Genomic DNA, 16748 nt, shown 5'->3' with positions numbered 1-16748 from the left:
GCACTGGCAACTGTGAGTTTAGTGTTGGGCTCCAGTGCTTGGATACCCTCAGGAGTCATCGGATGGACAGGACAGTGGTTCCCCACCTGGATGTTCATCAGAGTCACTCTGGAACTTTTGAAAAAGACAGGTTCCAGAGGACACACCTTCAACCTTCCCAGCCCATCTCGTAATACTTTTTTTCTTTTTTTTAATTTCCCCAGATGATAATTGATGAGGTTTGAAAACTGCTCCTGAGGAGTTCATTTGCTTTCTCATTAACCATCAGGCTGTTCCAGTTGAGGATTTTCCTGTCTCTTTTGGTTGCCCTCACTTCCCAGCACCCTTCCCCAGATGGTCAGTGGACTGTGACTAGTGAGGACCAGTACTCTGCTTTGCTCCCTCTACTCCACTGTGTCCTTTCGGCTGTTGGCCAGAGTTAACGTCCCAAAAGCCTAAAGGTCTGATTGTTCTTCTGGTTTGAAAACTTGCTCTTTGATTCTTACCAAGTAATTTTTCATTAGTAATAGTTGGCAAATATAAAAATAAAAAGGCAGATTCAAAATAGAGAAGAATAGGAAGTTCAGAAATAGACTCTAAGGTTGCCTTTTGGGTCAGTGGGGAGAAGTCGGGTATCCATAGACTGTATAAAAACAGGTGATTGGGACTGTGGGGAGGAAGAAGCTAATAAAAGAGAAACATTATGCTAAATTAGATTCTTTTTTTTTTTTTAAAGTTTATTTTTTCAGTAATCTCTACACCCAGCATAGGGCTCAAACTCCCAACCCCAAGATCAAGAGTCACGTGTTCTTCCGACTGAGCTGGCCAGGCAGCCCTAGTGCTAAATTAGATTCTGATGGACCAAGATATCAGTGTTAAAACACATTAAACAAAGACACAGTCTTAAGACGCTGTCCCAGATCTGAGGAGACCAAGGAGACAACTGAATGTGAAGTTGCAGAAGAGAAAACATGGAGAAAAACTTCTCTCTGCCTGTGCCGTTTGAATCTTTTATCGCAGTATACGGTGCTATATGCCGGTACATTAAAAGCTGATAGTTTTGAAGTTATTCCTATAAGGTTTCTTGTTCATTTGCATTTCTCAAACTTGTTAGTGGAAGAAGGAAGAAGCAGAGACGCCGCTCAGAACTGGCAGTAGTGCCCTGCCCCCCCTTCCCTGTGACAGCCAGGGGCACTTGTCCCACAGGCACGTTGTGGCAGGAGGAGAAAGGCTTGAGAACAGAACCGAGACTCAGTGCAGCGCAGAAGCCCTTCCCCAGCCTGCCAGTACTTTTCCAGCACAGTACCGGCTCCTAGCGCCTCCCTCGTGCGTCGCTCAGCCGCACGGATCCTCTCTGCTGCACACACGCTGCGCCCCCCACCACGGTGTGTTTGCGCCCGCTCTGACTTCTCGCTCCTTCCCGCCCTCCCGGCCTCTGCGCTGTCACGAGTATTTCTGTAAGACTAGAAACCCTTCAATCCCCTTTTTCACCGTGCGGACATTTGCACTGGTGGCTCAGAAGCCATCATGGGTAAAAACGGGTGCCTTGACAGGTGTCCCAGCAGTGACGGCAGCTGTGTTACTTACAGTCTATCATGTACTTGTGTCGTTTGAGAAAAAAGCGTTTGACGTCAAGAATGCTCTTGATGAAGCAGTAGAAAAAATATTTTTAATTAAATTTTATTGTCTTGATCCTCGTGCACACATCGCTTTAATACACCACGTGGTGAGATGGGAAGTGCGCAGAAGGCTCTTTCGCTCCGTCCTGAAGGGCCGCAGTTGGCTTCAGAAAAAGCACTTGAGTGAGTTGCAGGTCGAGCTAGCTGGTTTTCGCACACGACACTACTTTTACTTGAACGGCCGCAAGCCTTGGGTATTGAAGGGATTTTCAGAAGTCTTCCAGTGGTGTGTTTTGCTATGTGTTTCAGCTGGTCAACAAACAGCGCCACTTTTCACTCATTTTCTTATGCTATGTTAACTTGTAACAGGTTTATTATTTCCAAATGAACGAATAATTTAAAATTTCCTCAGATTTCTAATACAAGTAAATATCAATAGATCTAACCCACATACACAAAAGCTCTTTGGGGTCTTCAAAAAGTTGTAAGCATGTAAAGGGGTCTTGAGACCAAATAGTCGGAGAACCTGACACTTGAGGCCCCAGCTCATGGCGCCGTGCTCTTCACATTGGTGTGGGCTTCTGGCCACAGCGGCCTGAGCTTCATCTCAGAGTTACTTACCTCTGTATGTGCTGGTTAAACCCCTGTCCTCGTGTGTGCGTCAGCGTGCTGCGTATCAGGCAAGTGTCTTGCATGCTCTTTAAAACCCATTCCCTTGAAATTTGTATGTATGTTCTGATTTTTAGAGATCCTGCAGATGTGTCCTCCGAGAGTGACAGTGCCATGACCTCCAGCACTGTGAGCAAGCTTGCCGAAGCCCGGAGGACGACTTATCTCTCGGGAAGATGGGTCTGTGACGATCACAACGGGGACACCAGCATTAGCATTACTGGGCCTTGGATTAGCCTTCCCAACAACGGGGACTACTCTGCCTACTACAATTGGGTAGAAGAGAAGAAAACCACGCAGGGGCCTGGTGAGAATCAAAATAGTGTTTGAAAACTTAGAAATATGTATGGTTTTTAACTGAGGTGAAATGTACGTAATGAGGTGAGCAGTTGTAAAGTGAACAGTCAGTGTTGTTTGGTTACCCCTCTGATGAGTTCCAACCGGCATCCCCCCAGACGGGAGATCAGGGCACGAAGCTGTCGTGCCCCTGTCGCCTTTCCTCCCAGCCCTGGGCGGCCCCAGATGATCTCAACTTACGATGGTTCAACTTACGGTTTTTGGACTCTATGATGGTGCAAGAGTGATACACGTCCAGTAGAAATCCCGGTTTGAATTTTGAATTTGGATCGTTTCCTGGGCTGGCACCATGCCGTGTGTACTCTCATGATGCCGCAGCCCCCAGGCAGCTCGGACCCCCGCCCGCCCCAGGGTCCACAGCAGGTAGATACACTGAGAACTGTTGTGGGTTTCACTTTCCGTACAGTATGCACTGCATTGCATGAGGCAGTCAGCACGTTATTATAAATAGGCTTTGTGGTAGATGATTTTGCTCCGCTGTCGGCTAACGTCAGCGCACTGGGCCTGTGTAAGGCAGGCCAGGCAAAGCGTTCAGTTGTTTAGGTGCGTTAAATGTTATTTTCGACTTAGGATATTTCCGATTTGTGATGGGTTTATCGGGACATAACCCCATCGTAAGCTGAGGAAGATCTGTAATTTTAACTATAGACGTGTCTGTTTTGGGTATTTCATAGAAATGGGATCATACAGTGTGTGGCCTTTTGTGTTTGGCTTGTTTACATAGCGTGATGTCTTCAAGGTTCATCCCTATTGTGGCATGAACTAGCATTTCATTCTTTTTATGACCAGTATTCCGGTGTGTGTAGTGTGGATGTCTTCCACGTTGTATGTCCAGTCCATCAGTGGACGGCCTGAGAATATTCTTTAGATATTTCACTTTTGGGGGGCCAGTATTGGTTTATTTATATAAAAAGACCTCACTCGTTAGTATATTTAGATGGTTGAGCCCTGTTTTTAGAGTTTCTTTGTGAAGGGCTTGTTTTAGCAGCCAGAAATGGAGATAGAAATAGCCCAGGAGAAAAACCCTTTAAAACCAGTATAGCTTTCTTTGGTGGAGAAAAGATTGTTCATTTAGTCATTTAGCAAATACACAGTGAGTATGTGCTTTCTGTCATGCACGATGCTGGGTGCTGGTGAGACGAAGGTGATATCACCAAGACAGGTGTAGCCTAGGTGAGGCCTCTCTGAGGAGGTGACATTTAAGTTGGGCATTTACTGTTCTAATAAATAATACATTATCAGGTCCAAGCAGTTCAGACTTTACTTTCATTTATGTTGGGTCTGTCTGGGCTCATTTGCTCAGGTTACATTCCACTCTGCAAAAACCGTAAATGATGAAACATTAATATGTGCCCGTGAACCTTTTATTAGTATGTTAGGAGCAAAACATAATCATCAACAATGTAATGATAAAATTATAAATCATAAAATCTAAGTTCATTGGTATTTGTTGTTGAAATTAAAGTCGTTCGTGTATGGTTGTTCTTGTACTTCAGACATGGAGCATAGTAACCCCGCTTACACGATCAGTGCTGCATTGTGCTATGCGACTCAGCTGGTCAACATTTTGTCGCATATACTTGACATAAATCTTCCCAAAAAGCTGTGCAACAGGCAAGTAATCGAAGGTGGTGATGTCATCTTTGTCATAGATCTCGTTTTCCTATTGTGTACTTATTCTAATTAAACCAAAACCAGGAATTTAAGTATTATTAAGCCAGAAAAATGACTGTGAAATATTGACATTAATTTCAAAAGCCTACTGTGCAAGTTTGTTTCATTATCTTATAATTGCACGTGAAGTCTTGCAGAAGACCACAGAGAATTCTCCCACTCGGAAAAATAATTGAAGGAAAAACCAGGATCTTCAGAGGGTATGCTCATGTGTAAGAACTGGGTAAATTATAACACTTGAATATTTTTTTTAACTTTCAAAATAAAAAACAAGTGGTTTAAAAATTCAAAAAAAAAAACGTAGGGGCGCCTGGCTGGCTCAGTCGGTGGAGCATGTGACTCCTGGTCTCACGGTTATGAGTTCAAGCCCCACACTGGGTGTAGTGATTACTTAAAAATAAAAAAAAAAATTTTTTTTAAGATTTATTAGAGCATGTGCGTGCGGGGGCAAGGGGGGCAGACAGAGGGAGAGCTTGAGACAGAGTCTTTTCGGCAGACTCTGCACTGAGTGGGGAGCCGACACAGAGCTCGGTCTCGTGACCTGAGAATCATGACCAGAGCTGAAACCAAGAACTGGATCCTTAACTGGGCCACCCATGTGCCCCAGAATAAAACCTTTAAAAAAGAATGTAAAGGTTTACAGTGTACTCAGTTCTAAGTTCTACTGAGTTCTACTAAGACTTTCCTTCCCCCGTCCAGTCATTCTTACATTTCAAGGCAAATAAATATGTATTATCATCTCTCTCCCCTTTTAAACACAAAAGATATACTAGGGTGTTTTGCACCTTGCTTTTTGAGTGTTTAACAAATATTTGAGCCCTTTTCTGGGCACTGAGAGGGTTCAGTAGTGATGAAAACATAATCCTTGCCCTCTTGGCACTTCATTCTGACAGAGGGACAGAGGGACAGATAATAAATGAGCAGTGTGTCCGATGGTGATGAGTCCTGTGGAGGACATGAAAGCAGAGGGAGGGAGGGAACGGGAACATGGAGGCATGTGTGAGTGGGCAGGTGTGTGAGTACGTGTGACCCTGAGGGAAGAGGGGAGCAAGCCACGTGGGTGGGTCTGTTTGCACAAAGAGAAAACCCTGGGGAGTGCGAGGGCAGCGAAGAAGGTGGGGGTGCAAACTGGTCGGGCCTCGTAGGGCCGTTGTGAGCCTCCAGCTGTCATTCTGCATAGAGTGGACAGTTACCAGAGGTTTCTTTGTATAAGTGTGCCAGGATCTCACCAGTCGCCCTTCACAGAATAATCTTGTATGTTCTTCATTTCATGAGCGTGCAAGTATTTGTGTTGAATAAATTTTTAGAAGTGGAATTGCTTGGTTGGAGGGTACATGCATTTGTAACTTTTATAGATGGTGGTGAAATGGCTCGTCATGAGGGCGGTAGTTCCTTCTCAGAAAGTCTGTTGAGACTAAAAGAGGCGGAGGACGTGGGGTATGTTTTATACTGAACCGTGGTGTAAAATACACTCTTCCAAATAGACACTTTACTGTAGAATATCCTCAAAAAGATACAGTTTTACAACTTGTATGTTTGTTTTCCAGTGAATTTTGTGGGGAAAATCTCAGTAGACAGAAATTTACTCGAGCAGTGAAGAAACTGAATGCAAATATTCTTTACCTGTGCTTTTCTCAGGTATGGAAAATACGCTGTGAGCTAATTTTTAACATGTTACCTGGTTGAAAATATTAATCAGTTTTTTGCTTCTTCTAGCATGTAAACTTAGATCAGTTCCAGCCGCTGCACACTCTCAGGAACCTGACGTACCTGGTCAGCCCGAGCTCTGAACACCTGGGCAGGTAAGAGTGCTGTTTGCTTTCTTCTAAGTGGTGGTGCCGTGAGGACTTCAAAGGAGAGTTGTGCGCGTCGGCAGAGCGCAGGGGCCTGTTTCGCACCCGCGGTCTCCCCACGAAGGACAGAACTAATGCGGTCCTGTGTAGGAGGACGGTGGCTCATCAGATTTGAACCTTTATGATCCTTACATAATCATTTCTCAGAAAATTAATATCAAACACTTAACATGAAGTGGTGGAACCCAGATGTTCCTGGAGGGGCCGCCTCGTGCCGTCCTTGAAGACCAGAAGCTGTTTCTTGGACTCCACGTCTGTGTCTTCTCAGCGGTGTGCAGTGTCTGCGCTTTTCCTGTGCGTTCCCTTTCATGTCTCCTCCCACTGTAACGGTTCTTCCCAGTTTTCTTTTTGTGTCTCTGGCCACCATTTATCGGAGATAAAGGGTATTAGAAGTTTATGGGGTGAACTAGTTGAAAATCCATTAGCTTAAAAATAGGAGTAACAAAAAAGACCAACCAGGGCTGTTCTGTGGGATCTTTCTAGTCTCTCAGCCCAAAAAGCATGACACACAGGAAGCTTTTCTTTAGTACTGTTCAGGTAACCCCTCTCTGAGTACGTATCCTTTTTCCATGCTCTTAGCAGTCTGTCCATACATTTCTGAGATAAGACTTAGTTAATGTATTTGCACTTTTGAAAGAGGACAAAGAAAATAAAAGGTAGAAAAGCTCTTTTGGGGTAGTCCCCTTCCCATCATTCGTTTGCTTTCACAGCCGGAACCAAGGCTTACGGGGGATCCCTTCCACTGGCCAGGGTGCTGGGCTTCCTCCACATTGCAGTGAACTTTCTGTGGTAATCGGCCCTTAGCCACTGGCTTGTGTTTCCCCCCCTACCTAAAACAGTAACTTTCCTGGGACATAGAACCCTTCGGGAAGAGCTGTGCACTCTCTCCAGGGAACTGCACACACACCTAGAATTTTGTGCCATTTTTATAGGGAGTTCATGCTCCTCGCTTCACATTCCATTCATTAGTTCACAAACCACACGAACCTGTTAGAAATCCATCTCCGTTTTAGTGGTTGATGTCTGTGAGTCTGTTTGTCATCCTCTTTGAACCTTATTTGTAAAGGGTTCAACATTAAGAAATTAATCTTAGTAATAAGAACGAATATTTATTGAGCCAATATTTATTGACCCTGAGCCAACTACCTGACATGCCTTAAATCATAGGTGGGATTATTATTCTTATTTTACAGAGGGGGTTGGTAACTGAAGCTTAGCGTGGTCAAGTAATTCGTGCCCGTGATCACAGAGGCAAAGTAGTAGAGCCAGGGTCCCAGCGCACATCTGACTCCACGACGTGGTACATTCCCACGCCGTTAGCCAGTACACACCACTTCATCACATGAACAGATTAAAAAAGGAAAAGAACCATAAGATCAACTTGAGAGATGCCAGAAAAGCAGTGAATAAAATTCAATTCCTATAAATAATCTACTTGCAAATTAAAAAGAGATTATTAATAAAGGATATCTACCATATAAGGCTACAGAAAAGATTATACTTAATGACATGTTCCTTACATGGGTATTTAGTAAAAGCATCCTCTACAGAGAGGAAAGCAAGGGGGTGCCTGTTGTCACTGCTGTGTTCACATCGCTCCGGAGGCCAAGGCGAGGCAGGACACTCTTACAAAGAAGGAAGGTATATTTATGTTGGAAAGAAAGAAACTCCACTGACGTAGAGGATATGATTATTGTTGAACTAGCCATCCAAGAGACCCTGTTTTCTTACGTGCTCACGGCTAGTCAGAAGATGGAATGAGAAAAGGGTCCCCTATAGCAGCACAAACTAAATTACATAGGAATAATCTTCACAACATGTATGCAAACCATATAAAGAAAATATGAAACTTGAAAAAAATATCCAACACCTATTTCTTGAATGTCTGCCAGGCACTGCATGAGGTGTGCGCCTGACTGAAAGAAGGCCCGAGGCAGTGAACACCCTCAGGATTTTCTAGGAGAGGAAGGCTGAGTATTCTAAAAATGCCCCTTCTCCCCAGAAGGAAACCCGATCAGAATTTCAACAGATAATTCATGGAACTTTGACAAGCTAATTCTGAAGCTGAACTAGAAGCACAGGCTGCAAGGAAAGTTTGGAAAAGAATAGTAAAGGATGGGCTTTGGCCCCTTTTACAACATAGTATGAAGGTAATTAAGGTGCTATTAGCAGGCAAGTAGGTGGGGCAATTAGACAAAGAGAAGAATCCAGAGACCAGCCCTGTCCCTGCGCCTGTCCCTGCGAGGAGGATAACTTGGCAAGGGCCAGCGTGTTGAGCCGGATATGAACCGGATAATAATAGATCCATGGTGGTGGGCTAGTGGGGTATTCACAAAAGGACAAAGCTGGACTCATACTACATTCCGTATATAAAAATAAATTCCAGATGATAGAAAAGACCTTATTTTATTGAAAAAAAAAAAAAACCCTATAAAATAGCTAGGAGAAAAGACAATGTTTCGTAATCACCATGCAAGCCACAAAACCCCAAAATGATGAAGGAAAGGAGTTACATATTTTACTCTGTAAAAACTCTAAATGCCTCTGGTAAAATACCAGATGCTGTCAAGTTAAAAGATGAGCAACAGATATGTTTTGCAGCCTGTATATCAGACAACAGATTAATACCTAGACGACTTAAAATTTCAAATCTGTAAAAGGCAGGCAGACCTAATAGAAAAACAGCCCAAGGATTAATCCAGGCAGTTCGCACAAAAGAAATGCAAGTAATCAGTATTCAAATGAAAAAAGTCTTCTGCCTCAACCAAGAATAAAGACGTGCAATTCAAAACAGCCTTCCAGTTTTCACCCATCAGTTTGGCAAAAACGGAAAGGATTGACGATATCCAGTATCGGTGGTGGTTCAAAAAAACAGGCTCCCTTCTGCTAGGGGTGGATTTCTTTGGAGGGTCTGCAGGCTTGTCTGGGCTTGCCCTTGAGTCAGCTCTGCAGTTTGGATGGGGGCCTGTGCGACAGCAGTGCACATACTCGGCGGGCTCACTGCAGCCGAGCCGGTGGTCTGCGAGCCAGCGGCCGGGAGCTGGAGCTCCAGGAGTCCCCTCCCGCACCTGCCTCGGTCAGAGTCCAGCTGTAGAGAGACTGTTCCTGGAAGCTGGGTGGGACTTCCTGTTTCCATGGAACCAGCTGAAGGGAGGCTCCCATCTCGAATCCAACATAAAACCTTTTTTTCTTTGGTATAAATTCAAACTCGCAAAAAAATTCAAAATTACAAAAAATAAAAGTAGTATGAAGATGTCTACCCTTTACCCAAGCTCACCTGTTACTGTTTTACCCTATTTGCTTTATCATTTGTGTCATCTGTCTCCATAAAGACACACACACACACATTTTTTTTTCCTGAACCCTATGAGGGTAAGTTACATACATATATCATGGCTCTTGACCCCTAAATACTTCTATATGTATTTCCTAAAAATAGGGCTATTTTCCTGTTTATAGAACAGTTACTATCATTAGCAAATCCCACACTGATACAGTAGTTTAAGCCACTGCCCACCTGCACATTTTGTCTGTGGACCAGATTAATGTCCCTTACAGTATTTTCCCCTCCCGTACGTGGTCCAGTCTGGAGTCTGGTGTTGGATTTAGGTGCTGTGTTTCTTTAACCTCCTTTAAATCTGGAACATTTCCGTGGCCTACTTTGTCTTTTACGACATTAACATTTTTCCCTTTGTAGTAAGAGAACTTTCATTCTGATTTTAGAGTTTCCTTTTAGCGAGATTCCAGGAATTCTGTGCATTTGAGGCTGGAGCACTGCCTGGGCCGGGAGGGTTTCCTGGACACCCTGGGGCCACAGTGGCCATCTGTCCCTCATTGGTGATGTTAATCTGATCACCCAGTCACTATGCTTTCTACCTTCTCCATAATTCCTAGATTTTTCCGAACTTGCAGCCAAGCAGCAGTCTGTGGGGAGACACTTTGAGACCATGCAGTTATCCTGCTCATGAGAATTTCCCCTGGATTTAGTATCTGTTGATTTTTCGTATTGGATTCAGTCTTTACCGTGATGGTGCGGCTCCGTTAACATTAGAGATCATTCTTGATGTTGTATGTTCTGTCTGGTAATATTTCTGAAATAAGATATTTTGCAAAAGAGTTTTCTAAAAAACCAAAAAGGTCATTTTGTTGCCTTAATCGATAAGACTAATTCCCTGCAGTATCTTGAGAAGATTAGTTATCTTTATTCCCTGACGGCGTTAAGCATAAAAGATTTCTTTTGCGTGTGATGTGTGTGGTTCAGGGTATGCTGGGCAACAATAATCGCTCCAGATGGCCACTTCGGGAATCATCCACTGGTTTTTCAGTTGAAATACTTAATTGAGTACCTGCCCCGTGTCACTAGACTCTGCCCTGTGGGATTCCCGCAGAGAACTAGAGTCCCAGGTGGCTTCCCAGGGAGCTCTGCCTGGAGGAAGTGTCACCCCCATCACTCCTGTCTGTCCCCTGGGAAAACCTTTTGGAAAGGGGGTCTGGGGACAATGGCAGTCCCATGCCAAATGGATAAGGCGACATCAGAGAGGACCAGAAAACAGGCCACGGCTCTGAGCCGGCAGGAAGGCAGGCTTCCTCTGCAGCTAGCGCAGCAAAGCTCAACAGGAGAGAGTGAGCGGGCCCTGCGTTTGGAAGGGAGGCCCAGCCGCGACACTGACATTATGACATTTTAACAGGCAGGTGCCGTGAGGGGACAGAGTCCCAGCTCTCCAGCGCACGGAGGCGGGTGGGGCTGACGGGAGGCAGACGCTGGCTATGAGGAGGTGGTAGTGCTGGGGGGGGGGGTGTTGAGGATTGAAAGGGGGCTTATTCCGTGATAGCAGGAGCATGAGGGCCTCTTGTTGTGAGAAGGGTCGCCTGGGTCAGATAACCTGAGATGAGCCTGGGAGGTTAGCCCTCAGATGGAGATCTCTGGCGGGCAGTGAAGCTAGGAGCAAAGAGAGGCATCGAAAAAATCTTTGGAGTAGACCTGTTTACCAAGGGAAAGGAGAAAAGAAATGAATTGTAAGGAGAGCCTTTTAAGGAAACAGGAAAGGGATACTCAGCTAAGATGCCTGTTGCTGGTTTGTTTGGAAAAGCTGCAGGAGGAGGTGGGGGGTCACGGGGAGTGTCTCCTGGTTCTGGCTGCCTTCACCCCTTGCAAAGTGACTTCTGGGCTAGATGGAGGCCTTGTAAACTTGGAAGCCCCTGGTCAGAGGGGCTCTTTGATATGTAAATTGCTCACAGGAGACCAAAGGGAAACCCTGTGGTGTATCTTCCAGTTTAATATTTGTAAAGCCCTAAAAACAGTGCCTGGGACAGAAATGTTAGCTGTTGCTGGTGCAGCCAGGAAGCAAGGTTGTCTTGGAGGAACAAAGGCAACCTGACCCTGGAGAAAGTGAGTTGGAAGGTGCGGGCACGGTGAGGTACACGGGAGGCCAGGGCTACGCTTTTGTCTTTGTTAAGGCCATAAAGAATTTTGGACCGTAGACTAAAATGGCAGGTGTACTTATTCTGGAATATCTCTTATTTTATTTTTGCTAACCCCTGTCTTTTTCCCCAGAGTCATTATCTGAGGCATGTGTCCTTGGGGGCAACGGCAGAGAGAGGGGCTGCTGGAGGGCCTTGGCTACAGGGAAATCCTGGGAGAAGAGTAGGGGGCGGTGGGGCGACTGCCCAGCTGAAGCCAGTGCAGCGGGGCTCTCCTGAGGCAGGAGGTGACAGGCACTTGAAGGGCCAGGGGAAGAGCAGCGGCGGGCCTGGGCGGGGTTCCCTGACACTGTCCCACAGTGGCACTCAGGAGCTGTCCCAGAGGGTGAGGCCTGAGAAAAGTTATTTCGATTCGGAGACGATGATGTCATCAGGGACCTTTGGGGAGTAGTGTTCTCCTAAAATACAGTGCATCAGTATGGATTATTCCAGATGACTATATTCTAAATAGTTTTAGCTCATTCTGTTATAAATGGGCCCCTGGAAAATGGGCTCATATCTTACGAGGGGTGCGGGAGCCTGCTGTTGACACCGATCCGAGGACGCACTGCCACACGCTCACAGCCGGACCACTGAGCTCTTTCACGTCATAAGAACGTAGAAATTGGGGGTTTCCGTGAGGCAGAGAACATCCGTACATTTTTTTCTGTACCATTTATTACTTGTTCCAGCAACTGATACGCCAGAGTATACCTCAAGTGACTGTTTTTGTCAGAACTGCCTCATTGAGGTGCGTAGATCGCGCGGTTGTTTAAAGAGGGAATGGTACTTTGGACCAGCATGGTAAGTCTCGGTGGATGGGATTTTCCACCCAAGATCTTCACAAATCAAGCAGGTGGAATTGAGGAGCAGCGCGGTATCGTGGTTTTCTTCATTGCTTGGATGGTTATTTAGGTGAAGCAAACCGCCATTTAGACCATCAGGGGTACGGTGCAGGCTTGGGAAACAGGTGCAGTGGCGGCTCTGGACCTCCTAGGTCCCGTCAGGCCTGTGTCACTTGTTGTCACAATGTTGTGTGTGCGCACAGGTCGGGACCCTTTGAAGTGCGAGCCGACCTGGAGGAGTCCATGGAGTTTGTGGACCCCGGCGTGGCTGGGGAATCGGATGAGAGTGGCGACGAGCGCGTCAGTGATGAGGAAACCGACCTGGGCACAGACTGGGAGAACTTGCCGAGCCCCCGGTTTTGTGATATCCCTTCCCAGCCCGTGGAAGGCTCCCAGAGCCAGAGCAGCCAGGCGTCCCCGCCCATTGCGAGCAGCAGTGCGGGTGGGATGATCTCGTCCGCCGCGGCCTCGGTCACCTCCTGGTTTAAGGCTTACACTGGACACCGCTAATGCGCACGGACCGAAACGCACCAGGTTTGTGTCAAGAAAGGTGTTCTTCCACTATGCTCGAGTAAACTGTGTGTTAAGATAGTGCCTGGAACAAAAAGAGGTTATACTGTTGGGTTTTTTAAAAGCAGGGGACAAGCATTTCTGTGTATCAAGTGGCCAGTGGGGGTGACCCACACGCTTATAATACAACAGCAGGGTCAGAGGTCCTTCTGCCCAAACCTGTGTTAGTGGAAGACAGACGAGCGTGTGTGTTGTGTTCTGTTGAAGCAGAAAATCCATTTGGGCTCCCTTTGGTCGTGGGCCACAGGACCCGCAGAGGGGGGCTGACACTTTGGTCCTTGTGATGCTGGGGCTGTTCCTGAACACTTTACATTTTAGAAATTGAATCACAAGGAAGTGGTTCTTGATGATTAGGACTTGTAAGAGAAAAACGGTTTCATATGCGTTTGTGCTGATGCCATCATTTTTTGTACAGAGAACCAGCAGGCAATTTGAACTACTTGATTTCTTTAGAATCTGGTCATGTTTGGTTTTTAGGTCAAGGATTTTGGTTTTGTTTGGAAGGGAGGGGCTTTTTGTGGGGCGGGGAAGGGGTAGTTTAAAAATTATTTCACTCCTCCTGCTGCTGTCGTAGCTTGTCAGACATTCCTGTTTTTTCTTTCTCCTACACACCAAAGAAATGAAGGTCTTTTTTATTTTTGGACCCACATCCATGAACAGAAGAAATCCCAGCTGCAAGGATTGCCTGGAGATTTAAAAACTATTTTCTTATATTCTCAACTCGATTATGGAATTTCTACCTAGCTCCACACTGTGTGCGTTTTGAAACCAAACTGAGTGAAACGTCATTAAGGTGGTTCCCTTATGTAAGCTAAATGCCTGTGTGGGCACAGGTTAAAAGCCACTTAGCTAAATGGCCTCTGGTCATTCTTTGGTGGTGTCCCAGTTTCTTTCTAAGGGATTCAGTAGGTGGCAGGTTTTCCCAGGGAAAACCATCCTGCTTGTTTTCTTAGAGGTCTTTGTTGCTCTAGGGACACTCCCTTCACTCAGAAATGCAGAGCAAATCATAGCTGATACTACCTTTATCTGACAGAATTTTCCCTCACCAAGAGATCATTTTCAGCTAATGTGTCGTCTTGTCATTCTCTTAGTGACAATCTTATAAGTAAACTGTAGAGAGGCATTATGTACAAATATGTAAGTAGTTTTTTATTTTTAATAATTGCAAAAAAGTCCTATGTAACAACTACAAAAAGAACTCCTATGAAAAATTCCTAACAGGCATTACTACCGTATCTTGTTAGTGTGGTCAGCATGACAGTACCTCAGATAAAGCATTCAGAGACTTACCCTGCCCTAGCTTCTTTTCTTGTAATTATTATAGTTGATAATTTGCCTCCAAATCCGAGGTGCTAAATAGCTTTTGCTGTTGGTATATTTAATCTTTGGTAGAGTTGCAGAAGAAGGGTGTTTATTCCTCCCCAGGAGTTCAGGTTCCCTGGCTCCCTGCATTTCCTACCTAGGGAGGAAACAGGCTCTTCTCCGTGTGGGTTCTCAGTAGCTGGTGTCAGATGCTCGGCTTCGTGATGGCTGAGCTGGCATCGTACCGGCGGGTCTGAGGTTCATAGGGAATGGGTCCGCCAGACTTGATCAAACACCAAACGGACTTAAACTCCCATGAGATAAGGGTTGTCTAGGTACTTCAGACCCTCAAAAAAAAAAAAAAAAAGTTTCAAGCTCAGAGAAGACAGAAGACAGATTTGGGGCTTGGGGAAAGAGATTGACTTGAGCTAAAAGATGGACAGTTAGGTTTCTCTTAGTAGGCCGCTTGAGAAACCAGGAGCGTGAGATTAAGCTAAAGCCTAGAATCTGGAGTTCGCAGCTCCTATCTAGAGAGTAATTCCACAAACCTCAGAAAGATACAGGAAATAGGGATTGATAGGGTATATTTTGTTGTTTTTTTAATATCAACTAGAGGCACTTTATTTGGGGTTAAATGATCAAACCCTTTAGTGGTTTTGAACACCAACATACTGGCTTACACTGCTGAGATATTTTGGTTTTCATTATTTTGCACTGGATCCACTGTAAATATTCTTAAATATACATTTCAACCACTGTTTTTTCCTACTCTCTTTGCTGCTCATGAAAATCTTTCATGTGGGTGCCAGAACCTTATGTAAGCCGCTTTTTAAAAAATTGAAGCTGGTATTTTTTTTTTTAAACAAAAGCCATAGAACTTGGTCATGTTTTCCATATAAAATGATTTGTTGAAACAAGGTTAATACTAATAATAACCTACAGGCACCAAATAGGCTGCTTAAAATGGTCTGTTAAAGACTTCTTTTTTGTAATGGAATATAACTAAGAGAAGTTTTGCACATCTATAAGTTAAGGGGAAAAACAGTATGTCAACATTGGGTGTATGGACAGGATTCACTTAAGGATTCGTGTATCAATAATTTGGGAAAGAACAGTCAGGGGGCATGCTGTTTTTAAAAGAACTACAGTGTCTGAGAATCTCCTTGTGGTGTCATGTTGCAGGAATTTCCCATTACTCTGCGACTTCCAAACCAGTTTGAGTCGTAACAAATGTTTTCTAAACTTTTATTGTATTATTGCAATAAATCTTTTAACAGTACTTTGTTAATATGTGTGTCTTTTTCACGCTCTGATTACTCGTTTCTGTTGATACATTGAGGGTAGCAAAAATGAGATTTAACTCTGGAATAATTTATACAAATTGTAGGGTAATTTTTTTAAGAATTTTTTTGCTAAAAGTTCTGGTAATCCTAAATATTATAGCTGATGGTGGTATTAACAATAATGGTCCACCTCAGGTAAGCTGGGAAAAACTAGTTGCTTACCAGTTACGTACTTTCTCTAAAGATGCATTTTTCTTCTGTAGCCATCATATGATGCGTGTGTCCTACAGTGACTTGGTGTCTCACAGCAGCTCCATGGGGAGGTTGCCCATTTGGAACCTGCCCAGACTTCTCAGGACAAGAGAGAAAGCAAAGTATCAGAGGTTAGAGGGGATCTGTAAATTGAGGGAAAACCAAGTAGTTTGGAGAATCACTCCCCTTACTTCCCCCCAACCCCTTTCAGGTTAGATTATAGAGAGTGGGTCACCTGCAGGTAGATGGGGACACCAGGAGTGATTTCGGCAGAACTGTTGCCTGCAGAAAGCTACCCAAGGGTTCCCGACTAGGGCATGTGCTTCAGGACTAGTGCCCTTCTGCGTCCTTAGATAACACTTAAAAACACACTCCTATCTAGTGCAGACCCCAGAGTTACATCATGACTGCTGCAGGAATCGGGGGAGCACATGGGAAGCACTAAGGGCAGCTTTGTCTTTAGTGGATGGGTGGTCATTAAAAGTTACAGCAACAAAATGGAGTAGGCTTTGGGCAAGTCCTCTAAACTTCAGTTGTGAAATATCAATGAGAGAAAGCCACCACCAGCACACTCCAAGGATCTGGTGAGAAAATACCCTGAAAAAAAAAAAAAGCAAATAATCCTAAAATTTGTGTAGACCACAAAAGACCCCAAATAGCCAAAGCAGTCTTGAGACAAGAAGAACAAAGCTGAAGGTATCATAAACCTCAGATTTCAAGATATACTCCCATGGTGCAGTACTCAAAACATGATGGTTCTGGCACAGTAACAGAGAAGGAGATCAGTGACACAGAACACAGCCCAGAAATAGACCACATGTATATGGTCAATTAATCTACGTTACAAAGGAGGCAAGGATATACGATGTGGAAAGACAGTCTCTA

The 16748-nt window shown here is 44.8% G+C and overlaps 1 protein-coding gene across 1 annotated transcript in view; it reads left to right on the top strand.

Annotated features, from left to right (window-relative positions):
- ATG14 (autophagy related 14) overlaps positions 1–15607 on the top strand; it is a 36445-nt gene extending 20838 nt beyond the window's left edge. Inside the window, exons 6-10 of the mRNA XM_040641862.1 lie at positions 2345–2574; positions 4121–4238; positions 5846–5936; positions 6015–6100; positions 12660–15607. Coding sequence (XP_040497796.1) covers positions 2345–2574; positions 4121–4238; positions 5846–5936; positions 6015–6100; positions 12660–12966 — 832 coding nt within the window. The 3' untranslated portion in view covers positions 12967–15607. The remainder of the gene's footprint in view (positions 1–2344; positions 2575–4120; positions 4239–5845; positions 5937–6014; positions 6101–12659) is intronic.
- The last annotated feature ends 1141 nt before the right edge of the window (positions 15608–16748 follow it).

The sequence above is a fragment of the Ursus maritimus genome, unplaced genomic scaffold (assembly GCF_017311325.1).
Source record: "Ursus maritimus isolate PB19 unplaced genomic scaffold, ASM1731132v1 scaffold_25, whole genome shotgun sequence".
NCBI classification, from domain to species: Eukaryota; Metazoa; Chordata; class Mammalia; order Carnivora; family Ursidae; genus Ursus; species Ursus maritimus.
This window is presented reverse-complemented; position numbering and strand designations above follow the sequence as displayed.